General features: G+C 35.3%; 3 protein-coding genes across 4 annotated transcripts; 1 reads left to right on the top strand and 2 right to left on the bottom strand.

The window, feature by feature from the left end:
* Positions 1–9,462: 9,462 nt before the first annotated feature.
* Positions 9,463–13,640, bottom strand: LOC123659324 (protein AF-9-like). Of its 2 annotated transcripts, XM_045594570.1 has the most exons (3): positions 13,457–13,640; positions 13,146–13,336; positions 9,463–11,867 (listed from the first exon to the last, which is right to left on the bottom strand). In XM_045594570.1, exons 2-3 carry the CDS (start codon positions 13,327–13,329, stop codon positions 9,832–9,834), a joined length of 2,220 nt encoding a protein of 739 aa, XP_045450526.1. In that variant the 5' UTR covers positions 13,330–13,336; positions 13,457–13,640; the 3' UTR covers positions 9,463–9,831. The 2 variants fall into 2 exon arrangements, with proteins under 2 accessions (XP_045450526.1, XP_045450527.1); XM_045594571.1 differs by lacking the exon at positions 13,457–13,640 and having other exon boundaries at positions 13,146–13,404.
* Positions 13,641–22,822: 9,182 nt separating this feature from the next.
* Positions 22,823–23,390, top strand: LOC123659225 (39S ribosomal protein L34, mitochondrial). The gene is made up of 2 exons (XM_045594476.1): positions 22,823–22,998; positions 23,096–23,390. Exons 1-2 carry the CDS (start codon positions 22,961–22,963, stop codon positions 23,328–23,330), a joined length of 273 nt encoding a protein of 90 aa, XP_045450432.1. The 5' UTR covers positions 22,823–22,960; the 3' UTR covers positions 23,331–23,390.
* LOC123659224 (solute carrier family 25 member 46) lies at positions 23,388–26,612 on the bottom strand. Its single transcript, XM_045594475.1, has 7 exons — positions 26,426–26,612; positions 26,106–26,203; positions 25,841–26,019; positions 25,703–25,759; positions 25,414–25,629; positions 24,255–24,465; positions 23,388–23,977 (listed from the first exon to the last, which is right to left on the bottom strand). The coding sequence occupies exons 1-7, from the start codon at positions 26,595–26,597 to the stop codon at positions 23,690–23,692; spliced, it is 1,221 nt and encodes a 406-aa protein (XP_045450431.1). The 5' UTR covers positions 26,598–26,612; the 3' UTR covers positions 23,388–23,689.
* Between the last annotated feature and the right edge of the window lie 1,035 nt (positions 26,613–27,647).

The following is a 27,647-nucleotide window of genomic DNA, read 5'->3' as shown; positions in this document are numbered from 1 at the left end:
CGCTCATTTTCCCAGGTGTTCATAAAATAAGCAATAGAAGTATAGTAAGTTAGATGGGAACCCACCCAGTGTGTGAATGTGGAAAGTATGAAAGAAAGAAATTAGTATGCAGAATGAAAGTGCGAGAAGAATAAATGCGAGAACTGGTATGGATGAGCAGTTTAAGCACAGACTCCGACCCCATGTCGAAGGTACATATATAAAAAAAAAAAAAAAAAAAGTGCCTAGGCGATCACGGCACAATAGACTGCCAAGCCTCAGGCTTTCTGCCCTCAGGCCGCAAGCGTAGCCCCTAAGGCTAACGCTTGGAACAAGCCTTTGCCTTACGTGAAGGCTAACACAACACAGTCTGTAGTAGAACCGACTCCTATAAAAGCAGAGGTCAAACAACCGAAACCTAGCCGACGCACATAGGGGTATTAGTATGAAGAACGCTGGTCAAAACTCAAATTTATTAACTAAACAATAGGACAACTGTGATGAGTTTGTAAAGCAGTACAATAGATGGCGCATAAAGCGGCAGCCATTTTGACAGCCATTTTTAAGTGGTTCATTTACAGCGTCAGTCGTAATCTCGTCTTTGTTTACGTTGCAAGTTGCATTTCTGGGAGCTTTGAAACACAACTACTTTTAGTTTTCGTAAAAGTCAGTGATACTTTGATTTAGAAGAAGATTTCGATATGGATATTGAAAGTGAAGGTATGTAGTTTATTATTACCTGAATATAGTAACTTATGACGACATTTTTAGGTTTCTATGACTTATATTTGTTAATAATAAAATTTTAGTTTCTTTGTGATTTTTACTTTATAAATTAGTAGATTAGTTATGTTTCCGAGTTCGTCCGAATAAAAATTTATGTATTATATTAATACAGGTTATCTTAGAAATTAAGCTAAAAAGAAAAAAGTAACGGAAGTTTGGCGTTTTATTTACTATGAGATTTTTTATATGAGATGTCACTAAGTGTGGATTTCATCATTATAGAGTGTTATACTTTGTTTTAGGTTACTCGGGGGATATGAAGACATTTACCAAACAATATTTATATGATATTGTTCTTCAATGCCCTATTAAACAAATTGACAAGAAACTTGATCATTTAGAAAACCATTTGTTTGAAATCACCAAATGTGAACTTCATATACTGAAACATAAACTATCACATTTTAAATCCGATTTTAAGAAAAAGTGGATGGCTGCTTACAAGAAAAGAGACGTATTTGAAAAGAAGAATACCAGTTGGTTATCAGGTGTTATCGCTTTGCCAATGATGACGTCATCTCTACCACATGCAGGTGCAGGTGGTCGGCCATTAAAATCATTCATGGAATCTAGTGACCGCACGAAGAGAAGAAAAACAAAACATTTACGAGAAAATACAGATCCACAGCAGTTAACATTTGCAGCACAAATGAGCTTGAGGGCCTCTGGCAATGTAGATGCTTCCAACATTGTAAAAGATATTACAAAATCGCCAACGAGGGCAACTAAATTTCGCAAATACATTACTAAAGCACATCATACAACGCAACTATCACCTACAGAAGCGTTATCTATTTTTGTGGAGGGAGATTTAACGAGAAGACAATACAATATTGTGAGAAAAGTTGACAGACAACGTTTTCCGTGTTACTCATTATTACAAAAGGCAAAACAGCAATGTTATCCGAAACCTGAAGCATTCCTTGTAACATCTACATGCGCTGAGGTAAAATTGCAAGATATTCTGGACCACACTTGTTCCCGTTTATGCCAGTATTTGGACGAAGTTTTTGAAGGATGCAGCGATAAAGAACGATATAATTTAGAACTGATTCACAAATGGGGCTGTGACGGATCGCAGCAAAGTCAATTCAAACAGAAGTTTAAAAATACAACGGACTCTGATGCTTATATCTTCCAAAGCTCCTTTGTTCCACTGAGATTAAGAACTAGAGAGGGCAAAATGTTGTGGCAAAATCCAGTACCATCCTCCCCCCGATATTGCAGGCCCATAAGAATTAGGTTTATTCATGAAACAAAGGATGTAACCAAGGATGAAATCGTATATGTAGAAAATCAAATAAAAGATCTACAAAAAAGTAGAGTACCCTTAAAAGGGGGATCTGATCTTGAAGTTAAACATAAACTGTTATTTACCATGGTTGATGGGAAAATATGTAATGCCGCAACTAACACAGCATCTACAATGCGGTGTTACTTGTGTGGGCTGACTTCAAAAACTATTAATAAAATAACAAAAAAGAAAGATGTGAACCCAGAATCATTATCATTGGGAATATCCGTTCTTCATGCAAAAATTCGGTTGATTGAGTCAATCCTTCACTTGTCATACAAGCTTCCAATTGGAAAGTGGCAAGCAAGATCTAGAGAAGATAAAAAGACTGTAACGGAGACAAAAAAACTAATTCAAGGAAAATTCAGACATGAGATGGGTCTCTTAGTAGATATTCCAAAAGCTGGTTTTGGAAATAGTAATGACGGGAATTCTGCTAGAAGATTTTTTCAAGACCCTAAATTGACAAGCGAAATTACTGGAGTTGACGAAACTTTAATTTACAGATTAAAGTTTATATTGGAAGCAATATCAAGTGGACATGAGATTGATGTCGCTAAATTTGAAAAATATGCTTACGAAACAGCTCAGTTGTATATAAGTTTATACAGCTGGCATCCGATGACACCAACCATGCAAAAAATTTTAGTGCATGGTGCTGAAATTATTTCACATGCCTTGTTGCCAATCGGGCAACTATCAGAGGAGGCTGCTGAAGCTCAAAATAAATATTTTCGTAGATACAGGCAAGGATTCGCAAGAAAATTTTCCCGAGAGGTGTGTAATAGAGATGTTATACCCAGATTGCTACTAAGCTCTGACCCTCTTTTAACAAGCATACGTCCATTGCCAAGAAAATCAATGAAGCCATTTTCCAAAGAAACCATCCATCTTCTTCTGCCACCAGAAGCTACAATAACTTCACCACAAGAAAGTTGTGAAACTGTCCATGAAGACGAGGAACCAACTGATGAGAGCTCGTGTGAATCAGATTAATTTTTTAGTGTGCAACAACTTTACTTTTTAATAAATATCGTTTTGTGTTAGTTTCTGGTTTTATTTAAGTTCCTTCAGTAAAAAAAAAACCTTATACAACGATTTTACTGACATAACGAATAAAAAAAGAGTTTTGACCAACTTTTCATGTCAAATACCCCTATGTGCGACGTCCGTATCTAACTAGACCGCATGGCAGCGGTACTAGAATCCTCCGACGTTTAAAGTCAAAATGACTGATAAAGCTAGGGTTAAGAGCCATTTCACAAAAATCGGTAACAATCCGCGAAATTGTAATATTTTGACGTCGTTAATCTCAGTGTTGGATGCAATCATGTAATTTATATTCTTGAAATATAATAAAGCAACCTTTGTTGTAGTCCATAGTCGGATCAGAATTTTGATTTATATTATGTGTATAAAATTAATAACCTTTTCATCAGCCTCCTCCCTGGGTAAACGGTCGCAATGTATACTTTGAAGTCCTACTTTTCAATAACCTCTACGTTGAAACCATTTTAAAAAAATATCATAATATGTGGAATATAATTTTGTTGCACACTATCATAGATTTTTATTCCATTTGTATCTCTATTAAACGATGAAAAAAATTTAAAGTTACGAATATTTTCCAAATAAGTACAATTTTAAAAGCGCTATTTCTCTTAGAAAACTAAGAAATTTTAACGAACTATCTTCATCAAAGTAAACTTACATCATTAAGGAATACAAAAAAAAAAAAAAAAAAAACAATTAAAAGATGTAATTATTTTTAATACATTTTATATTAAATAATAAAAAGATAGTATATATTACCACGCATCAAGCCCGGTAAATCAGTCGAGCGCTAGCGCTCTTAGAGGTAAGGTCCACGCCAAATTCTGCGCAGCCGTCTCTTTCGCTCACACGCGCCAAGCGCCTGTTGTTATAGCGGATAAAACGCATTTGATACTTTCATAATAAAATATAAATAAAATAAACATATTACGAAAATGACTGTAAAATAATATAATGATAATTTCTGTAAACAAATGTATAATTTAATTTTCTTTTCTCACATTATCAATACAAATAGGCATTTCAATCTGTTTGTCTTGTTATTTGTTAGTTAATATGTTTGTCGGTGTCGATGTCATAAAATGCTATTTTATTCATATCGTAAATATTAGATTCATTCGCAAACTGAAAAAACTAAATCAATTTAAAAAAATTGTTTCATAAAATTGATTTTTTATTTTTATTTTAAATTTATTGACTGTTGTTATATAACATACTTGAAATTTTTAACAAATTAATTATATAAAAAACATTTTATACCATAGTTAGTAATTTTTATTATACATTAGAAATTGATCAAGATGGTCTTTTGGTTGTCACACTATACGTACTAACACAAAGATCGCGCGGCTCGTACGACTCGCGCGATGCGACCAAATTTACCTAAATTTGCAGGGCGTAAAATTGTGAAATGGCTCTTAAACTACGTTCGCTCAGTGTAATTACTTTTAATGCAAACGGCCTTAGACCACAACTTGACTTAATTTGTAAATTTTTGAGGGAACACCCGGTCGACGTCATGCTAGTGCAAGAGACTTTTCTTAAACCAGGTCATAGAGCACCTTACGTGCCTAATTACAATTATGTCAGAAACGATAGAGTCACCGTGTTCGGCGGCACTCTTATCTATTACAAAAAGTCGTTGCATTGCGTGCCGCTAGACCCACCGCCGCTTAGCGACATCGAAGCATCATTGTGTCGCCTCAGTATGACGGGCCACCAGGCCATTACCATCGCGTCAATTTACTTAACTCCCAACAAAAGATTACTCGAGAGCGACATTAGGTCGCTACTCTCAACAGTTAGCGCGGTCCTTCTGGCCGACGACCTAAACAGTGAACATCCTCGCTGGAACTCCCGCAAGAGAAATAGAAAAGGAACGGAATTCGACAGACTGACGTCACTCCCTTCTTTCGATATAGATATTTTAGCGCCCATGACACCCACTTGCTATCCATTTAGGGACTCAAACGACCAACCAGACGTGCTCGCCATAGCTATCGTCAAGGGCGTAACACTCCAGTTACGCTCTATCGAGACACTATCAGAGCTAGACTCAGACCATCGCCCAGTCCTAATCCAGCTAGGACCAGATACGGATCTCCACAAACCCGTCACAACAGTCATAGACTGGAAAAAGCTCGAGTCAGAGCTAAGCTCCCTTGACTCATCCCACCTTAATGGTATACCCGACACAATCGATTCGGTAGATATAGCTAAAGCGGCCGCGTCAAAATTAACCTCGTTCATTAAAAATTAGATCGATGACTGCTCTAGGGAGATGCCATCCGCCCGGGCGAGCGTTGGCAGCTCCCGGAGGAGTTAAGAGACCTTATTGGGCGTAAAAACGCACAAACCAGAGCCCATGGCTCTTACCCGACTGACGACAATCGGAGGAAACTCCGTGCACTACAGAGGGAGGTGAAAGCTCGCTTCGTCGATCTCAGGGATGACTATTACAGTAGACGCTTAGGAGAACTCACCCCGTCACACACCGCTTACTGGTCGTGAGCGAAGAGACTCCGAAGCGTCACCGTAGCCTCCACACCTCCCCTCATTGGGCCGAATCTCCCGCCAGCCCTCGACGACCTGGATAAGGCAGAGTGCCTTGTGAGTAGTCTGGAGAGCCAATGCTCTCCAAGCACTGGAGTCGTGCGATCCCAGACACCTCTCAATGGTGGACGGGTTCGTCGAACGCAGGGCGGCTTCACCGCCATCCAACGAAACGCTTCCACCGACGTCGGCAGAAGAAGTAGAATCGATAATTAAGGAAGGAACTTCACGCGTAAAAAGCCCCGGGTCCCGACCGGATCACCAACAAGACGCTGAAACGTCTTCCTCAGCAGCTTATCATGCTGCTCGTCATGATTTACAACGCCCTTCTAGCCGGTTGTTCGTTCCCCGATCGGTGGAAAAAGGCGAACGTGATAGGTATCTCCAAACCTGGTAAACCCAGGAATCTCCCTTCGAGCTATCGACCCATCAGTCTTCTCAATACACTCGGTAAGGTGTATGAGAAAATTATTCACACCCGCCTCAAGGCAGCCACACTACAAATGCGATCTCCGCTCATTGACAAATAATTCGGGTTCCGGGCCCAACATTCCGCAGTTCACCAGGTGCACCGCTTAACGGAGCACGTCCTGAAAGGTTTCGCCACGTCCCGTATTCACACTACGGGGGTTCTATTTTTCGATGTCGCTAAGGCATTTGTCAAAGTCTGGCATAACGCCTTGATATACAAGCTCTATCAACTAGAACTGCCCGATAATCTCGTGCGCATCATACGAGACTTCTTGTCAAATCGCACTTTCCGATATCGGGTCGACGGCATTCTTTCTTCGCCCCGTCCTATCCGCGCCGGAGTCCCTCAGGGCTCGATGCTCTCACCGCTTCTATATTCGTTGTACACGAATGATATCCGATTCCTAAGAATAAAAATAGCTGGCCTTATTCACCGATGACACGGCCATCTACACGACCGGCATCTCTGTCGAGGCTATAACTAACTTCTCGACTCCAATCCGCAGTCACCGCCCTCAGCGATTGGAGAAATGGAGAATCGAAGTAAATCCCGAAAAGAGTGCAGCAGTGCACTTTGTTAAAAATACCAAGCGCGTCTTCTGGACGAAAGGTCGATCCGGAACCATCACCTTATTCGGCACTCCGATTCCATGGCTAAAGGAAACAAAGTACCTAGGCGTCATACTCGACAGTAAACTTATGTTTAAGGCCCACATAAACCGGGTCCGAAACAGGGCAGCGTTCGTACTAGGTCGATTGCACACTCTGCTATGCAGGAGGAGTAAAATGTCTCTTAGAAATAAGACGACGTTATACAAGGCCTGCGTACGACCTATTATGACCTACGCATGCCCTGTCTTCGCTCATGTGAATCCGACGCCCATCCACAGGCTTCAAATCATTCATAACAAGTTTTTACGCACTGCCACGTACTCTCCGTGGTACGTGCGGAATGTCGACTTACATCGCGACCTTAAGATCGATTCGATCGCAGCACCTCAAAGTACTCGCTAAGGCGTATTTTGAGAAGGCGCGAGGTCACCCAAACCCTCTTGTAGCAGAGGCTTGCAAATACGTAGGTAGAGGTAACTTACAGACAGTACAAAGGCGTCCCATGCACGTCTTAACCGACCCTGACGATAGGATCACGGCTCTTAACGCCATATACACCACTACAAACAGGACACACACACACACACCGCCCCCGCCGGCGAGGGCGAGGTCCCCGCGTTCTGACGGCTCGCACGCGCCTAGGCGCGTAGTGGACCGTCCGTAAGCCGCCTCAGCGCTCCGTATAGAGCCTCCTCCACTCCGACGACGCTCTAAGTCGAGGTGCGATCTCGCTAGGAGACACCCTTAGGGCGTGCGTTTTCCCCGAGGGCTCCCCTACTTCCTTCGCGGCCGGTGTCTATAGTACCCAACCCCTCTCACCGGTGACGCTGTAAAGGCCGCTAGGGCCAATAGCACTCAACAATTCGAAAAAAAAATCTTATCGTCACTCATCAGACGTTGACAGGTACACATCTCCTTAAGCTCACAGTAATCGCGATCCAATGGACACTACTTCAGAAGCAGCGGCCTAAGTTGTAGCTTTGTTGCAAGCGGGCCATAATCAATGGCAACTCGCTCGTGAACTAAACATGGGCCAATCAGCTGTTTCACGAGTATACAGAAGGTTTCAAGAAACTGGTGGCTTCTTTCGGAGACCACAAACCAATAGACACCGGAGCACATTTGAGACGGGCGACCACTTCATTGTCTCAACTTCGTTGAGAAATTGTCATCTCGCGGGCGTTGATGTGCAACAGGAGCTCAGAAGGGTTCGAGGAGTGGCTGTCAGTCAGTGGACACTTAGAAGACGCCTGAAGAAAGCCAATTTAACTCCTAAACGGCCAGCCAGAGGCCCGAAACTGACCGCAGCTCACCCGACTTCAATTTGCTCGTGAACACCTCAATTGGACTATTGAGTAATGGAGCTCCATCCTGTTTACTGACGAGAGCAGAATGTGTCTCCATGGCAACGATAGAAGAGACTGAGTATACAGGCGTTCAGCGGAACGGTTCTCGCAATGCTGTTTCGCTGAAACAGTATCATATGGCGGTGGTTCAGTCATGATGTGGGCTGGAATATCATATGAAGCGATCTGAATTGCATTGATCATTTATGGGACGAGCTTAAACGGAGGGTGCGAGCTAGAGATACGGCTCCATCAAGCATCGTCGAGTTCAAAACTGCGCTAGAGGAAGAATAGAATACGATACCTCAAGATTTTATCAAAAAATTGATAAAAGCAATGAAAAATCGCATGCAAGCCGTTATAAAAGCTAGGTGAGGCGATACAAAGTATTAAAAATTTTGATTTTTTTTACTTTTATCAAAAATAATTTTTTTATTCATTTTTGTTTTCATTTTTCTTCATTTTTTATGCATTATCAATAAATACTCAACCAATTTTTCTCATTAGGATAGCATTTTTTAAGAGAAAAGCTTAGGCTTTCAAACTAATAAAAAAAAACAAGAAAATCGGGAAAGCCATTTTCCTAAAAATCGAACTTTTATACCAATATACGGCTTGAGTCGATTCAGTTGCACGCGAGTGTATATCAGTACCTTTATGATTTATCTAATTATATATATATCTGTCATACAAGATTTTATAATTTTATTTTATTATTTATAACACCAAGCTTATTTCTATGCAGCATTTATAATAAATAACTATTTCATGTATTTCTTAATAATATATATCCATATACTTTGTTTTTGCAATGTGGATTAAGCTTGGATTCTTCCACTATACGGAGAGATGGAGTCCTTTACACAACAGTGGAATATTACAGGCTGAATTAATCAATTAATTATATTTCTTGTTGTAATGTATTAGCAATTTGAGGGAATTATAAAAGGTTTCAAATTGTTATGCAAACAAAAAATATTATAATATACTAGTTTTATTTTTTATTATATGCCTAAAATAAGCGATAAATAAAAAAAAATACATAAACAATTTATAATGACTCAAGGTCAAATGTATTAAAAAAAGAGCAGTAACTAAAATGTCTTGAAATAAAATAATGAAAACATTTAAGACGTATTACCCTATTTTTACTATTGCAATATTAATTACAAACTTAAGAAAGTATAAAAAGACATTTTTTTAAAATAAATTTTGGGTTAAAAAAAAGAAAATGCTCAAAAAAAATTGCAAAGTATCACTTTAAAAAAAGAATAGTGCATAGGTTTACAACCAGTGACATTTATACAAAAAAAAGTTGCATGCACTTTCAGCCTCTTTGACTGAGGGAGGTTAATTAAAAACTCTTGATTGAATAACTTACATTATAATAAATCAATACAATATGTATGTACAAAATATACAACACCTTTAACAATCTTTCAACAGTCTTATACTTTATATAACCTATACAATATTGCACTTACAAAGTATTTCAAATATTATAAGAACATAAAACTGTTAATACATTTGAGATTATTTCTTATGCATATTAGTAGCTCTCTGCATGCGAATGCTCTTTTCTTTATCTTGCATCAATTTCAACTTGTAAAAGAGCATCATATTGATAAAAAAAATTGTCCTTAATTATATGGTATATAAAATTTTATATTGTACAACTGCCTTAATACATAAAGCAATATATACATATTATGCTCTAGAAATGCCCATATATAACAGCTAGCAACCCACAAGTTGTATCAATTGCTGCACTGTTGAACGGTCTAACAAACAAAGATCAAAGTCAAATGTTTGAGTAGTTACTTCATACCTTCCAGTCTCAGCTATAAGATTTACAACCCTTTCGAGATCTTCATTGTTCTTGATTGTCATTATTCGTTGTTGTAATCCTCGGAGTTGAACCATATAATCAGGCGATAAATCACCTGGCTCAGCATCTTCACCGAGGCTACTTGAAACACCATTATCTTGTACTTTGGTCTCTATCGTACAACCACTACTTTCGCCATGTTCAGTTTCAACATTTAACAGTCGTGATGACTCAGAAGTCTTGGCTACTTTTCTGCTATCTACTTCTTCTTCTTCGGCAGCTTTCCTCTTTCGTCTTTTTTCTTCCCTCTTTGATTTGTCTTTGTGCCGTTTGGACTTTTCTTTTTGATGAACTGGGGGTACCTCAACAACAGGCTCTGGTTCAGGCTCAATTTCAGGCTCTGGCTCTAGCTCCGGTTCAGGTTCTGGGGAAGGCTCTCTTTTGGTAATCTTAGGCGATGGGTTCTCTATTTTTACCTTTATATCTTCTTCATCAGCTATTATTGAAACTTCTGAATCTGAATGACTGCTATGAATGTCTTCTGTTCCAATAAGTATAGCTTTATTTAAGCCACTTTTAGAACTGCATTGCGATGCAGTATCTATAGATATAGGTGATGTCGGCTCAGGAAGAGGACGTTCTTTTTGCATTGGAGTTCCTCTATGTTCCACAACTTCGGACTTTTCAATGGGTATTTCACGAATTTTCTCATGTTTATGCTTTTTATCTTTGCTCGATTCTTTGTGCTTTTCTTTTGATTCATCTCTTTTTTTGTCTTTCTTCTTGTGTTTGTGTTTTTTTTCAGATTCACTCTTTTCTTTCAACTTGTGATTTTCATGGCGCTCAGAATTTTCTGCGTGCATCTGCGGTGATTTTCGTATATTCTCTTTAGTTTTCTCAGGCTTTAAAGGTTTTTCTTTAATAGGCGAACTTTTAACAAGTTCTTTTTCTTTGACAATATCTCTTGATTTAGTCAATTCCTTGGGTAATTCTTTAAGAGGCTCCTTAGGTGACTCTTTGTTTTTATGGCTGTCCTTCTTGTGTTCTTTCTTTTCTTTTCTTTCTTTATCTCTATCATGGCTCTTTTTTTCTTTCTTCTTTTTCTCTTTAACATCTTTTTCTATTTTAATTTCAGGTATTCTTTCATCAGTTTTCGTTTTCTTATGGTCCATGTTTTCAGAACTGTATTTCGACGTTTTGTAATCGTCTTTTATACTAGATGCACTACTAGACCTAGGCATGGGACTTGGAAGTTTTCTATTTGGGCTCAAACATTTTTTCTTTCCGGATTCTGGTGTTGGAGGTCTATCACTTTGTCTTTTAGTAGCTTTCTCTTTAACTCGCTCCTGTTCTCGACTGTGATTTTTATTTTTTTCTGCTTTTGATTTGTCTTCTTTAATATTGAGCTTATCAGGTTTAAACTCTTTATGCTCATGTTTCACTTTTTTATCAGAAGACCTTTCTTTATCTTTTTTATCTGATTTTGCTGATGTAAAATTCTTATCAAGTTTTTTTGGGTCTGGAGACACTTTTGGTGGCTTCTGTATTGGAGGGCCAAACAAATTTTCAAAACTGCTAGTTTTAGGTTCCTCTTTAAATTCTTTTGATTTATGCTTCTTTGCATCTGATGACTGTTTATTTTTACTGACATTCTGTGGCTTTTCATCTGTAAAGGAATCTCTGCTTCTGCTCTCTTGATCTGGATTAGTATAGAAAGCATTTTTGTCAACTACTATTCCACCACCCTTTAGAAGCCTTCTTTTGAACTCCTCATTTGGATTTTCAAAAATATATCTATCCTTCAGAAAGCCACCATGTTGTAGTGTCAGATCATAAACAAATGTTATTTTCTTCGGTTCATCTTTGTTTTTAAGGTATAGTTCAATTGGTAAAACAAAACCTGCATATCCTGATTCTTTTATAGAAAATGGTGGTTCTTTTACAACTGAAAAAAAGAGAAAAATAATTTTTAATCTTATTTACTTTTTTGTATAATACAATTGGTAAATTTATTAATAATGTTAAGGATTAAGAAAAATGCATGTTGATAATAGTGAGTTTAGTACCTACATAACCAAGTAGTCAAAATTATCTTGCTTATGAAAACAGCTTTAAAGAAAATGATTTGCTGTGCTACAGGTATAAGTAGTGATTAGATATGTTACAAAGCTTTGTAATGTAGGAAACGAAGCTATTGTTTATTAAAAAAAAAAAAAAAAAAGTGTAGGCATAACAAAAATCTAAATGAGAGTTTTAGATAATTTCAGATAGGGTAGGATTCTAAATAATACATGCTATGCTATATTTTTATGTTTGTCTGGTCAAACCAAGACAAGTCATGGGCATCTTATATTCTATTCTTTAATCATAACTAATCAATCAAAATTGCAATTTATGATGAAAAAACTCAAATCGTCAGATATTTATATTTATAGTATGGAAGTTCCTTAAAAGTCTAGTATTGAACTCTGAAATCTAAAATGATCCAACAGTACCGGACAATCTGAAATAATTTAATCTCCGTACCAATTATCATCATCGTTATTAATAAATTCATCACTCATACTATTTTACTTTCTCATTCAATTCGATTATCTCCTTAACACTGACTGGACTCAATGACAATTGTTTTCTAAACTGCTAGTTTTAAAATCTTATTGTATCATTCAAGATTTTTTTAGAGATATTCATTCACTCCTCTTGAAACTTTCATAGGAGAGTGGCTGTGGTTGTTTTGATTCTAGGTCGGAGAGATATTTGTAGCAGTACAAATATTTATTACTTTGTGAATCTCTCCCCTATGCCTCGGAGAGCATGTTAGGCTATCAGCTATTGCGTAATCACAGATACCCGATAGCAACTCTTACTTTTGATAAGAACATTTTCCACATAGCCCTTCTATAGTGAAAATGCCTTTGTCCAGCCATAAGTAGGTTGCATTGTTGGTTGAGTCAGGTTCAGTAACGAAGGAAGGTATAATTTTTGTAAGAGAACATATTTGTTATGAAAAATTAACATGAGAGAACATATAATTTTACTCTTCTAAATTTAAATTTGTCTGCTTATTGTTGAACATAACCTAGTTTAGTTATAGTTAGTAATGACAAAAAAAAATGTTGATTTGTTTACTATAGCAAAGTAAACAAGTTGTTATTAATATTCACTTATAAATTAACACGTTCGTCAATTAAAGGTAGATAATAAAAAAATGAGCACTACGTACCTCGCCTTGGTTTTTGGAAAGTTTCATGAAGTTTAAAAACGACTTTTTCAACGAAGTGGCTGATATCAGTACCCTCTTGGCCGCGCACGAAAATCTCCCAATCGTGAGTAAAGCCCTCCGCCGTTTTCTTAGATTTCAGCGAAGCTTCATGGCCGATTTCTATATTAACTCTTACCGCCGACATTTTGAGTCTAAAAGTTTTTACAATCCAATTTACTGTATTTAACACACAAGTTCACATAACTATCGACGCATTAAAAATAAAAAACTACATCATATAAAATGTTTCAATGACACTTAACAGTACTTACAACCAATAAATATGACAAACATAGAACTGTTTTTATTATACCACTAGCGTCGAAAGCTTTATCGTCACTGGACTGAAAATATATCGAATAACGAAAATAATCTTTTAGCGCTCTTGTTATTTTTGTCCGCCATATTCAATTTCATATCGACAATGGTCTATGACATGCGTTCCGTTCAAAACAATGGAGCTAAAAACTGGTACTACACATGTGAGGAAGTTGAACAAACAAAAATACAGCGGGATATTTGTAACTTGGAAGACAAATAATATTTACTTATTTTATAATTTTTTGATTACTTATTTTAGAATTGACTAATATTTAGTTTAATACATACACGATAACACAGTTCCGCTACCACCTTGGAACTAAAAGCCGATCGGTGGCGGGATAACCATCCAACTGCTGGCTTTGAAATACACAGCCGAAGACGGGCAGCACCGTCTTCAATACGACAAAGCCAGTACTGCGGTCACCAACCCGCCTGCCCAGCGTGGTGACTATCAAAGGTGACTATGGGCAAAACCATAGAGCAACACGGAGGGGAGTAGCCCTGGCGTTTTTTACCGATACAAAACTGTCTGGCATTTTTTGCGGGGGGAAATTACACATATGCTTACTTTATCTAATTCCCACATAAAAATAATCGTCTATCACTACGAAACTCACACATACTAAATTAAAAAGACACTTACATTTGTCACACACCCATAGATACATTCTGTGTCATTACAGTATAATGACACGCCGCAACTACACTGACAAGTTGCTTACAGCCGTGGTTGTAACAACTGTCGATATGCATTATCGATAAATTCAAATACTCGGTTAGGAAAATAAGGTTTTTAAAGTGATACAAAGGTAAGATGTTATTATAAAAATAGACTTAATTTATTATATACTACAAATCAAACATCTTCATGTAAAATAAATAAATAAATAAAAATAAACGATTATAAAGAGTAAAGATTTGATTGTTTGTTTGTTAGCATTGAATAGGCTCCGAAACTACTGGACGGATTCAAAAAATTATTTCACCATTGAGAAGCTACACTGTCCTTGAGCGACATAGGTTATACTATATTGTCAAAAATATTAGGGATCCTTACTAAAACTCCAATAATGTAACCCAAGGGATAAAAAAATAACATTAAAAAATCCTTACATTGCGTGCGCTGCAAAACTAATGATATTAGAAATATATAATGTAGTAAGACTTTGTACAACACAGCATTATCTACAATAATTGTATTTGCTCGCAAACGAAAAAAAAAAAACTGACTTCAATTACATCGACAAGTAATACAATATACGTAATATATACGCGTTATCAAAGGTTACTCAAAAAGTTGTTATCAGATCTCGATGAAATTTGAACGCGACCACATGATAAACATTAGCTTTCTATTAAATTAAAAGCCATCAAAATCGGTTCATCCAGTCAAAAGTTCTGAAGTAACATACATAAAAAAATTCAGTCGAATTGAGAACCTCCTCCCCTTTTGGAAGTCGGTTAAAAAGTGTCGCGACAGCATATGTCTAACTATTATAATTATGTCACAATACGTTTGGTTCAACGTTGTTGTGCCAAACAATGCCAGTCTACAATAAGTGATTTAAAGTTAACCCACATTTTGAGGAGTTGATGATGAACACGGTGATGTCAACGAATCGAGAGTAGGGAGCGTAACACTAATGGCATCATAAGATGATAGCCTGTCATCTGCTAGATTGAATGATTTGTTGATGACTCTGAAAGGATGGATTTTACATTGTTAATTTTCAAAGTTGATAAATCTAAGCTTCATTTCACTACTATGACTAAGGTGAACCATATCTTGATTACCTTGTACATGAGACAAAAAAAAAACTTACGGGACAGAAATAGTGTGGCGTTAGTGTTGGTTTGGTGCCCTCGACTAATTTCCTTCTATTGTTCGCCAACACTTGAAAGTAAGTGGTATTGATATGATCTGAACAAATTACACTATTTTTTGTGGGCGTCCAGGTTAGTCTGATATTACAAAAAAATTTCCATGTGTCCCTTAAATTTGGATTTTTAGAAAATCTACCAAATTTTTATATAAAACATTATGATCGAAGTTCACATTAAGTAATTCTAGTAAAATGTGTTAAGACTCATAATACGTGTATTATATTTAATTTAATGCAATTTTATTATATAACTATGTTCAACTATGTTTAACTATGCTAATATTTTAAATAAATCAAAACTTAAAAAATGTCTGTCTCCTCTTTTGCCTTTGCCGTTTTTATCGATAGCCATCTACAAACAAACCGGTAACAACACTATCGCTCGGCGACAGTGACTTCTCGGAAATAGACTCCGATCAGTCGCTCGACCGATCCGCATATTGTATGAGGGCGAGCGGCCTGTGTTCGTAAACAAATCGAGTCAACACGACCGAAATATTTGTAATTTTTAAGTTTAAAAAAGGTTTAAAAGAAGTGTACAAGTAATAATGTGATTAAAAAATACTTACGTCTGAAAGGTAACGCCATGTTTTGGTAAATTTGACGTTGCAGATCTCTTTTTGCAGCAAAAAACAGAACGATTTGGCATTTTTTGAAGGACGTTGATTCAATCGCGGAACTAGATTTAGTCTAGTGATCAGTGCGGCTGTAACTAGTTTTATTGTACGCATATGGCCATTTAGCCTTATACCTTGACAGAGGGGAACGTCCGTAAATGGCTACTCCCCTCCGTGTTGCTCTTTAGGCAAAACACATGAGTTCACGTTATTTTTGGCGTAAACTTGTGGAGGCCTATGTCCAGCAGTGGACTGTATAGGCTGTAATGATACACGATTGAAGTCTTCACATAACAAAATTACAAAACTACGAAATACAAATATTTTACAATTTACACAATTCTTCGGTGTCGATATAGTCTATGGATAAATGTCAAATCTAGTTCACATGAGTTCGACTTTGAGAAAAAGCGCGGGAACTTTGAAGTGAAAAGGCGGTCTTTTTTTTTCAAAAATATTTTATTAATTTTATAATTCATTCACTGGAGTTTTTTATAAATAAATACTTATAAATTAATCAAGAGATGGGGAGAAGTAAGAAAAGGAAAAAGAAGGAGGAAGATAACGCTGAGGACGACTCGTTGAGCTCCGACTCCGAGTCCATAAAATCTGTTGAGCTAACAGACGCCGAAAGGTATGCCCCGTTTCGGGTAGCCGATTACGTGCGGCACTACCCTGAGAACGGGGGTAATTTTGACTATATTGTATTCCTGGAGAGTACAGAGGCTGACAAGCCAATCGGAACAAGAGACATGATGACACTCGCTAATAGCATAAAAAAATATAATAAAGGCGTGAAACAACTAAAACGCATTAATAAAAGTAAAGTTGGAGTTATCTTTGATAGACCTGCTTTTGCTAACGCGGTCTTAGGCAACAAAAAATATCTTGATGGGTACAAACTTAAAGCTTCCCTTCCGGCTGCCGCTACAGAGGTCACTGGGGTAATTTCTCATGTGCCTATAGAATTATCCAATAAAGAAATATATTCAGCTCTAACTAGCACGAAAAATATTATATCTATACGTAGATTTATGCGACGTGTAAGAGAAAATGGAGAAATAAAATTAATCCCCACAAAAACAATTTCTATAACCTTTTCCTGTCCCAATTTACCAGATAGTGTGGACCTCAACAGCTGGCGGTTCGAAGTACGGCAGTACATCCCGCCAGTAAAGCAGTGTCTAAAGTGTTTAAGATATGGTCATATTGCAAAATTCTGTAAAAATTCACAAAGATGCAGCATTTGTGGCGAAGGTCACAATTTTAAAGATTGTCAGACTCCTTATACTGCAGCCAGTTGCTGTCACTGCTCTGGCAATCACATTGCCATATCCCCTGCATGCCCTGTTAAAAAAGAAAAAATCCAGCTTAACAGAGATAAATTTCAGAAAAAAAGCTTTGTTGATGTTTTAAACAGCTCTCACTTTCCATCATTAAACAAAACTGATCAGTTCTTATCTCTTTTAAATTCCGAAATAATACTCAAATCTATTACAGAAGCTTTAGTAAAACTTATAACACTAAACAAAAATAATGAAATACCTATCTCTTCCCAAAATATTAAAAATGTCCTGCAAGATACATTAAAAAAGGTTACTAATAAATAATTTGTACTTTATGGATACTTTAAATATTGTGCAATGGAATGCTCAGAGTATTCTACACAATCAACATATTTTTAATTATTTCCTTTTGGACAAAAATATTCACATTGCGTTAATTTGTGAGACTTGGTTAAAGCCTTGTCAAAAATTTAAGATACGTCATTACAATGTAATTCGTCTTGATTCAGGAAACACCCACAATGGCGTAGCCATATTAATACATAGCTCTATTTCTTATTCTAAAATTGATACTTTTTATGATGACTCCATTCAAAATGTTGTTGTTCGTATAAAATACTCTAGCAACAAAGAACTTACTATCATAAGCTTTTACAGTCCAACTAATTGCAATCCTGCTTTTTCTAAATCTAAACTAGACAGGTTAATTAAAAGTTTACCAGAACCAATCTTCCTAGCAGGAGATTTTAATGGCCTAAACTCAGCCTGGGGCTGTTCTACTTCTAATTGTCGAGGCAAAGACATTTTAGAGTCTATCAATAACAATAATTTGGTTATACTTAATGACGGAAGTATGACCACTGTTGGTTCGCACATATGGAGACAGAATGCTCTTGACTTAACCATAGTATCACCTTCATTGGCTCTAGAGTGTGACTGGTCAGTACATGACGATCCCTTAGGCAGCTACCACTTTCCTGTAATCACAAAAATTTTACTTAATAACAATCATTACAATGCCACTCCTATTCCCAATAGTAGCTCACTACCCTGCTTCCCTAACCTGAACAACGTTGATTGGAACATTTATAATTTAAATGTCCAACTATTGCTCACTGAATTTTCTCTTGATACACAAGACCCCCTTCATAACTACACAAAATTTACAGATATTTTACACTCAGCACTGTGGAAATCATCTTCTATTTCTAAGCACTCTTTGGTTAATACAGCTTTATCTTCATGCTCTCCTTCTAACTTAAATAAAAAAAAAAAACTTCTTCCTTGGTGGAATTTCAATTGCACCAAAGCCGTATTAAATAGCAAAAACGCTTATTTGACTTTTAAATCTGATCCCACTGAGGCTAATTACATTAATTTTAAAAGACTACAAGCCACCAAAAAATATATTATCAGAAATGAGAGAAGAAACAGTTGGATAAAACTTTGTGAACAATTTAACAGATCGACTCCTATATCAGTCATTTGGACGTATATGCGAAAATTTAACAAAAGCTATTCTCCACCTTCCCATAACAACTCTGACTATTCTTGGATCTTTGATTTTCTCAAAAAATATACTCCAGATACTGTAGAGCCAGCCTTTAATCTTAATTCTTTCTGCCATATTCTTCCTAATCAAAATTTTATTATAAAATCTTTTACCATTGTCGAATTAAATTCTGCTATTTCATCCAGAAAAGACTCTACACCTGGCCTTGACTACATTTCATATAAAATGCTTAAACACCTGTCTTCTCAATCTAAACTAATTTTATTAAATATCCTGAATCTTCTTTGGGAGCATAATCTTATTCCTATGGATTGGAAGGTTGATTGTTTAGTACCTATCTTAAAACCCAACAAGGACAAGTTTAACTTTGATTCATATAGACCTATAGCATTGACTTCTTGCATGGGAAAAATATTTGAACAACTTTTAAAACAAAGATTGGAACATTTCATAGAGTCTAATCATATTTTACCTTCTAATCAGTTTGGTTTTAGAAGAGGCAGGTCTTCAAGGGAGAGCATTGCTCACTTACATCTTGATATTTATAATGCTATACAATCAAAGCAAGCTCTCGCTGGAGTTTTCTTCGATGTAGTTGGAGCCTTTAATAATGTTAACCATCATATTCTATCCACGGAATTAGCTGCGATTGGTTTACCTGTAAAAGTTATACAATGGATTTTTAATTTTTTGCACAGTAGGAAGGTATTTGTTAAGTATAATAATAGACTTATTGGTCCAAGGCTTTCTCATAAAGGTACATGTCAAGGTAGCATTTTGAGTCCATTGATTTTCACACTTTATATACATAGATTAAACTTAATTCTAGGCTCTCATATATACAATTTACAGTTTGCTGATGATTTGGTAGTCTATTGTTCTAGTAATAATATAACTACCCTAAATCTTAAGTTAAACGAAGCTTTAGTTAAATTAAATTCTTATTTTAATTATCTTGCATTGGACATTAGCTTTGAAAAGTCTAAAGTCATAGTTTTTAATAAAGTAGGGTCTGAAAGAATTAAAATAAACTATAATAATATATCTCTTCTTATCACAAATGAAGTTAAATTTTTAGGTGTTATATTCATGAATAACTTATCATGGAACAAATATGTAGACCACATAGTTGATAGAGCTCTTAAGGCTCTTAATATTTTAAAGTCTCTTGCAAAAACATATTGGGGTTCTGATCCAAAAATCCTTCTTACCCTATATAAATCTCTTGTACGCAGTCATTTTGAATATGGATTTCTATGTTTTTCTGCTAATGACAAGTTGGTTAACAAATTAAATATTATTCAAAATCACAGCCTGAGACTTATCACTGGCGCCATGAAAACAACCCCAATTAATTCGTTACAGGTCGAGTGCAACATTTCCCCTTTACACCTTAGATTTAAATATTTGAAATACTGTTTTTTGCTAAAACTGTTTTCCATTAGTAATCATCCTCTAATTAAAAAGCTTAATTACTTACATAGTAAATATCCTGTAAATGCTCCATTAACTTCTAATAACCCATTTATTCTCTTCGAATATTCATTCATGTTAAATCTAAATAACCAACACAAAATACACAGTTCTAGCAATTGGATGTGTTACGAAAAGGAGTTTGACTGTCTTATTAATCAAATCGATATTATTATTGACCATAAGCTAAAAGAGCGCCAGGAAGTTTACAACCTCATAGCACAATACTCTGATAAGTTCAAACAAGTTTACACAGATGGATCAAAAAATGATATAAATGTTTCCATGGCCTATTATGTACCTCATCTGAAGTTTGGCCAAGGCGTCAGATTGAAAAAGGAGATATCAATATTTACAGCTGAAGCTCTAGCAATTACTGCTGCCCTAGAATTCATTAAAAAACAAACTAATCAATATTGGCTGATCATTACTGACAGTATGAGCGTTCTAAAGGCTTTAGATAATTATCAATTCAGTGCTAATACAAACTTCATCATTTTAGAAATAAGACATCTCCTTTATCAACTATCCAGAAGAAACTACAACATCAAATTATTGTGGACACCTTCACATATAGGAGTAAGGGGAAATGAACATGTGGACTTTCTGGCACGTTCAATTGTTGACAGTGACAGCGGCAGCCCTGTTGATGAGAATGTTGCCGTACCATACACTGATCTATTAGTTGCTATTAAATCAAAAATCCTATCTGATTGGCGTGATCTTTGGCGACAAACCTTGTTAAGAAAAGGATCTTGGTATGCTCAGATAAATCAAGATATTGGAAAAAGTCCTTGGTTTACTAAATCGCATCAACATAGAAGCAGAAAATATTATACAATACTATGCCGCTTGAGATTTGGACATTGCAGATTTAATGCACATTTGAATCGTATGCGTATCATCTCATCGCCCGTTTGCCCACATTGCACCAACAACTCTACACAGTCTTTAGATCACATATTTTTTGAATGCTCCGCTTTTAATCTGGAACGCCTCTTATTTATAGCCAACTTGTTATCAACTTCTGGACCAAAAAATGTCCCGCGCAATACACAAGATTTATTGACTAATTTGGATAACTATACTAGTATATTTGAATTTATTTGCAATACTATCAATGATATTTGAAACAGGATCAGGACCTTCATTCATCGGATGTGAAATTTTATTTTGATATTTCAGGCTTCGGCCTATTACAGACTTGGTTTCGACCTCGCCTATCACTTATAGACAAAGAAGAGTAGACGAAAATATGAAATTTCAGACTTGGTTTCGGCCTTACTCTACCAGTCATCGAATCAGAAGAACAATAAAGTTACTTCAGACTTGGCTCCGGCCTTTTGATATATCAGCAGGCCTAGCATGCGCGCCACGACAAAATTTTGTCTACCCCTTTTCTCGTATTATCTCTCTATGTCTACAGTAGCTAACATGCGTGCACGCGATACTCTTCTCGTTACGTCAATAGAAGAGATAATCATTAAATTTTAGTGATCTGTGATATTTATCTCTACGGAAGCTAACATGACATCGTAATTTTGTCGAATTTTGTCGTTTTAGGAAGAGAAACTTCTCGTTTTCAATATTATCGACGAGAAAGACGATAAATAAAAAATAAATAAAACCGGGTGCCAATTTTTTGTATACCATGGCGTTTCCCTATTATAATTATATAATTTCGGTATACGAAGAGCGGGAAATGCGAAAAGTCGAGTGAAGTGTGCCATATAATGACACAAAAAACGTATTTGCGCCCTGTTGCTTCTTATTCTAAATAATAATAATAATAATACTTTATTTCAGACCAAAGTATAAGTCCATATTGGGTTAGTACAACAAGACAAGACAACATTCAGAATAAAAAACAAAACAAAATTATATTAAAAAAATCAATAAGTAAAAATAAAATTAAATAGAATAAAAGTAAAATCAATAATCAAAAAAAAAATTCAAAAATTCAAAAATTTTTAAAAATTAAAAAAAAAAAAACAATGCGTGATAGAATTACAATTAACTAATGTGCGACAAGATATAAAGCACAACACGAGCATATTGTTTTGCATATATAATTAAATTCATTTACTTACGCCGTTTTATTTTCCATATTGGATTTTTTAAATTAGATATACACTTTTTATCTTAGCCAAAAGGCCGAGAACATTGATAAATAAAACATGTGTCACTCGTTTGAAATTATACAAACGTTGGCTCATCCCGGTTTGGCACGATTGGTCAATAACCTTGTAAATTCAACTTTACGACATAAGAAATAAGAATGATATTCAGTTGTGATTATGGTTGATAATGTTTCTCTACTCGACAAGGCGAAGTCTTCGGAAGAGAATTTTGTCTCTCGTAGTGCGCATGTTAGGGTTATCGAGAAAATACTCGATGTAGACATTATCTCTCTCTCTCGTCAAGAGGTATCTCGTTGTATGCATGCTAGGCCGGCAGAACGAAACTTACAAATTCAGACTAGGCTGTATGGATTATAGTCCTTTGCCTTTCCCTATTGGGGATAAATTTTAAAACAACAACATGAGTTCGACTTTGATAATTGATTTGGTTTCATAATAACAAAACTTGTCATAAATAACCTATTTTTGTAATTATAAAGATTTAAAAACAATTTGAATAGCTTTGTTTAATAGGTTTTCTTAGTAAAAAATAGTTTACCATGTCTAGATTTATGTCTGCAGTTTTACAACCATTAAGGTACCCGAAAATCTTTATGAGTATCAATATCCATTTTAAAATATTATAATTTTATAATATTTTTAAATATATATGCGTGCTTTTTTATGCATTTCAGATTGGTGAACCACACCTTTCAAGCGCTTGTCCAGGCTTCTCCAACAACAAGTTTAGTAAAGTCAGAGTATCCCTTGTTGTCATTTATTAGAACTAAGGTTAGGTGTTATTTCCCGCGACCAAATGAAGTGAAAAGGGTTCGTCGGCACGGTTGGAAAACTAGAATGTCAACGCCGAGTGGTCGAAGAGTTATCATGAGAAGGTTTTTGAAAGGTCGACACGTATTGTCACATTAATATTCATTTATAATTCTGTTAAGGATAGGTAAAAATGTAGAAATAATATAAAATAAATTATGTTGAGTTTTATTTTCACTTTAACAAATAAGTTAAGACTCACTAAACAGTTTTCTTAAAGCTAATGAAAAATTTACAACAAAACATTAAAGACCTGACATTATTAAAAAAAAAAGTTCAATCAACTGTATTGGATTGGACTGGATTGGATTGTATTGGACTATTTACTAAAAGGTAAACTCAATTAAAAAATTGTTTTGTAAATGTAATGATTTTTTATATATAACAATTGCTCACTGGCTAAATGTGGTGTAGGTTGATGAAAAATAATAAAATTAAGTATTTCATAATCCAATAACTCAATTAAATAAATATTTTTGTTGCTGATGTACAGAATCTTCAGAGTTTGTCGGACTGTTAGCTGGTTTGAAAAGATTAGACATTTCTGACACAACTAATGTTGTTAGTTTGATAATAGCTAGATGTGCAGCAAGTTGTAACATCAATGCACCAAAACCTTTGTATAGGCCGCCAAAACCTTCTTTAGCAATGGTTGTGTTGTAGCAGTCCATGAATCCTTGATAACCTGTTAGTATAGGTGTCACAGATGTTCCTGTATCTAGATTGTCTATAATGGTTCTCGTTCCCTTGAAATAAATATAATTATGAAATGTGTACCATAAAATATTTAAAATAAAACATTAAATAAAATTAAAATATCTAACATTTCTAAAGGCAATTAATATTTAAAAAAAAATTAGATTTATGACATAAATAATATAAATTAAGTTAACTTTGTTATATGCCATTAGTCATTGTTTATGAAATTTGGGATATGGATATTTAAATAACATTATATTTGTTTTGTTTAAGAACAGACACATAAACAATTTTTATCAGAAATTAGTTTAAAAACTGCTATACCTGTATATGAAGCCTATGTATAATTGTCTCAACAGGATAGAATAGGATTTCCATGCTTATAAAGGAAAATATATTAGCCTTCAAATTCATATCTTCTATGAGAGGATTTTGTGTATTCTTAGAATGGTCAACACTATATGAATCATTTAATTCACGTTTGTGTCTGTATTGAAAGCGCAGGATTCTTACAGTTATACTTCTTAATAAGATGCTGAAAATGAAAAAGAAAATTACATTAATGATTTCAATTATTAAAATAATATAAATTGTAGAATTAAATTAAGTGCTGTGTACTTTAAATATAAAGTCATTATCAAATTTTATCATAAACTAATTACTGTGTATTTACAATTTTATTTTTGTGTTACCCACACATTAGGAATTCTAAACATTTTTAACCGACTTCCAAAAAAGGAGGAGGTTCTCAATTCGCTTGTATTTTTTTTATGTATGTTACTTCAGAACTTTTGACTGGGTGGAGCGATTTCACCAAATTTTCTTTTGATCCAAAGGTGGTGTGTGTCATTTGGTGGTCGAGACCGTGTCGGCGCTCTAGCCAATTAAGCTATGGAACGATGTACCCGCTAGATCGAAATTTTTGATATGATGATTTTTATATTCGGTTTAAGCGAACCGTGGCGCCGTCTATAGTAAGCTCTTTACAGAAACCCGTAACTATTCAAAGTTTCTTAATACAATTAAAATCTTTGACAGGAGATGACACCGTGCTATTTTTAATATCTACGATTTTATATTTGTGTTACACACACATTAGGAATTCTAAACATTTTTCTAATCATTTTGAGTATCATATCAAAAATTGACCTCTCCAGTGGGGTTCGAACGGGTATACGGTATATGGGTATTTTTTGTTACTTCATGACTTTTTACTGGGTTTAGTGATTTTGAGTCTTTTTTTTATCAAAAGCTGGTACTTGTTATGTGGTCCCACTTAAATTCGATCAAAATTGACAAGTATTTTTGAGTTGTAATAATACACATTTAAGTGATTTTTTTACTATTCCTACATAGTATTGTGTGTATCTTGTCAATATCATTTGAAGTTACCTTTTTTTTCATGAGCGAACACACTTTTCAGTATTGTTAATAGTGACTAAGTTCTCGGGAGTACTCTATAAAATAAATAAAATTAACTTACTGAGTTAAGTATTTTGAGATGCCGAGGGCAACTGTTGGTAACACAATAGCCCATATGGGAAGCATCCTACCACGGGAGGGAGTTCCCCATTCAAGGATACGCACAAATCCTTCCCTGAATACATCCAATAAGGCTGGTTTATCACTAGCTATGTCACTCTGAACAGTTTCTACAAGACTAGCTGAGTAGAATGGAGTGACAACAGCTATACTTATACTGAAATTAATGTTTAGAAAATATTAATATAATATTGCATCTAAGAATAAGGAATATTATAAATAAATTTTACCATTTCAAAGTTAAATGTTGTAAAAATTGTAAAGCTGAACTGCATTTTCCAATTTCCCTGAAAATTATATAACAAAATTATGCTTACTTACATTATATATATTTGATATTTTTTTTTTATAGAGTGTATAATACAAACTTTGGCCACCCCGTCCCCTTTGCTAGAACATCCTCCACTGCCAAATTTAGACCCTTTACAATGCATGTGGAGCCAATTCCTTTCCACAGTGTAGTGAAGTCCTGCCTCTTGTGCAATCTCACAACCACCGGAAGAAGAGTGTATGGCACAATGTGATAATTTCTCAAGCTATTGTGTACCTGAACATTTTGATATACAAACATATTTGGTTACAAGTTTACAAAATAAACAGCCCAAAAGGAGGACTAAAATTAAAAAAACATACCTGACATTGTCGTCTGAGCACTATGAATGGATGGCTTAAAAGATTTTCAGTAATAAGACTTGCAACACTAATTGCAGTGGTAACATAGGCATTGTTTTCTAAAAACAAAAGTGAAATTTAATAATTTTAAATATTTTTTAGTATTAGCACTCATACCAAAAACTTTTAAAAACCTAAAAGCAAGAATTTAAGAATGTCTATAATTTATATATAATATATATACTGAAATTGTATGACTTGTATAATTCTGTATCTTGAAACAGTTTAAGAATATGCTATTATTAGATATATTAATATTTATTTAGATAATGTAGATGAACCTTCTTCTGGAGTATCATCCATTACTAAGGGCGGGCCTTGATATTCTTCTGTTAAAGGGGTGTGGTAACCATATATTTGTTGGTAACGTGTATCATATATATCATTAGTCTCTCTATTAGGATCGAGACCGAAGGGACGATTATAACCACTGTAATCTCCAAAACCAGCCATAATTATATTTTATTGTTATCTAACAATTAACACATTGTTCAGCAAATTAGTTCGCACGATCAATTGTATTATCTGGTACCTATTCGATATAAAAACTATATTTCAAAATATCATTAATTTATATAATTAGAAAAATAATCAAATAAAAAGTAAAGTAATATCGCTGTCTAAACTGTGCTGCCTTTGTCTCGTATTTGAAATTTGACATTTGACATTTATGTTTTGTCCAGAACAATGGGCGCGTTCCACTAAGCGACCGCAACGATTGCAACACCCTTTCTATCGTTCCATGATCGTTCCACAGTGGAACTTCCACCTAAGGCCCGTGGTCGTCGCGAGTGATCGCTCGACGTCTGGGATGACGTCACTATTCGCGACCACATCGTGCCCACTACGCCCACAAAATATAGGTGGATCAGAGTAGGCTTTCATCAAGACGTGGCGAGAATTAAAAAAAAACCCAACCGTCAATGTCAAATTGGGAATGTTATCTCTCATTCGATCCGGCAAAAACGCAACGATAAATTTCCGGGTTAAATTAAGTTTCACTCCAATCCATGCGAAATACTTACTAACAACCCCCACAGTTGCATGTTTTCACCATGCCGCCATGTCACGAGCACACAGCTGACACCTGCCGGCCTAGCATGCATACAACGAGATATCTCTTGACGAGAGAGAGAGATAATGTCTACATCGAGTATTTTCTCGATTACCCTAACATGCGCACTACGAGAGACAAAATTCTCTTCCGAAGACTTCGCCTTGTCGAGCAGAGAAACATTATCAACCATAATCACAACTGAATATCATTCTTATTTCTTATGTCGTAAAGTTGAATTTACAAGGTTATTGACCAATTTCAAACGAGTGACACATGTTTTATTTAACAATGTTCTCGGCCTTTTGGCTAAGATAAAAAGTGTATATCTAATTTAAAAAATCTAATACGGAAAATAAAACGGCGTAAGTAAATGAATTTAATTATATATGTAAAACAATATGCTCGTGTTGTGCTTTATATCTTGTCGCACATTAGATAATTGTAAT

The sequence above is a fragment of the Melitaea cinxia genome, chromosome 13 (genome assembly GCF_905220565.1).
Source record: "Melitaea cinxia chromosome 13, ilMelCinx1.1, whole genome shotgun sequence".
Taxonomy (NCBI): Eukaryota; Metazoa; Arthropoda; class Insecta; order Lepidoptera; family Nymphalidae; genus Melitaea; species Melitaea cinxia.
This window is presented reverse-complemented; position numbering and strand designations above follow the sequence as displayed.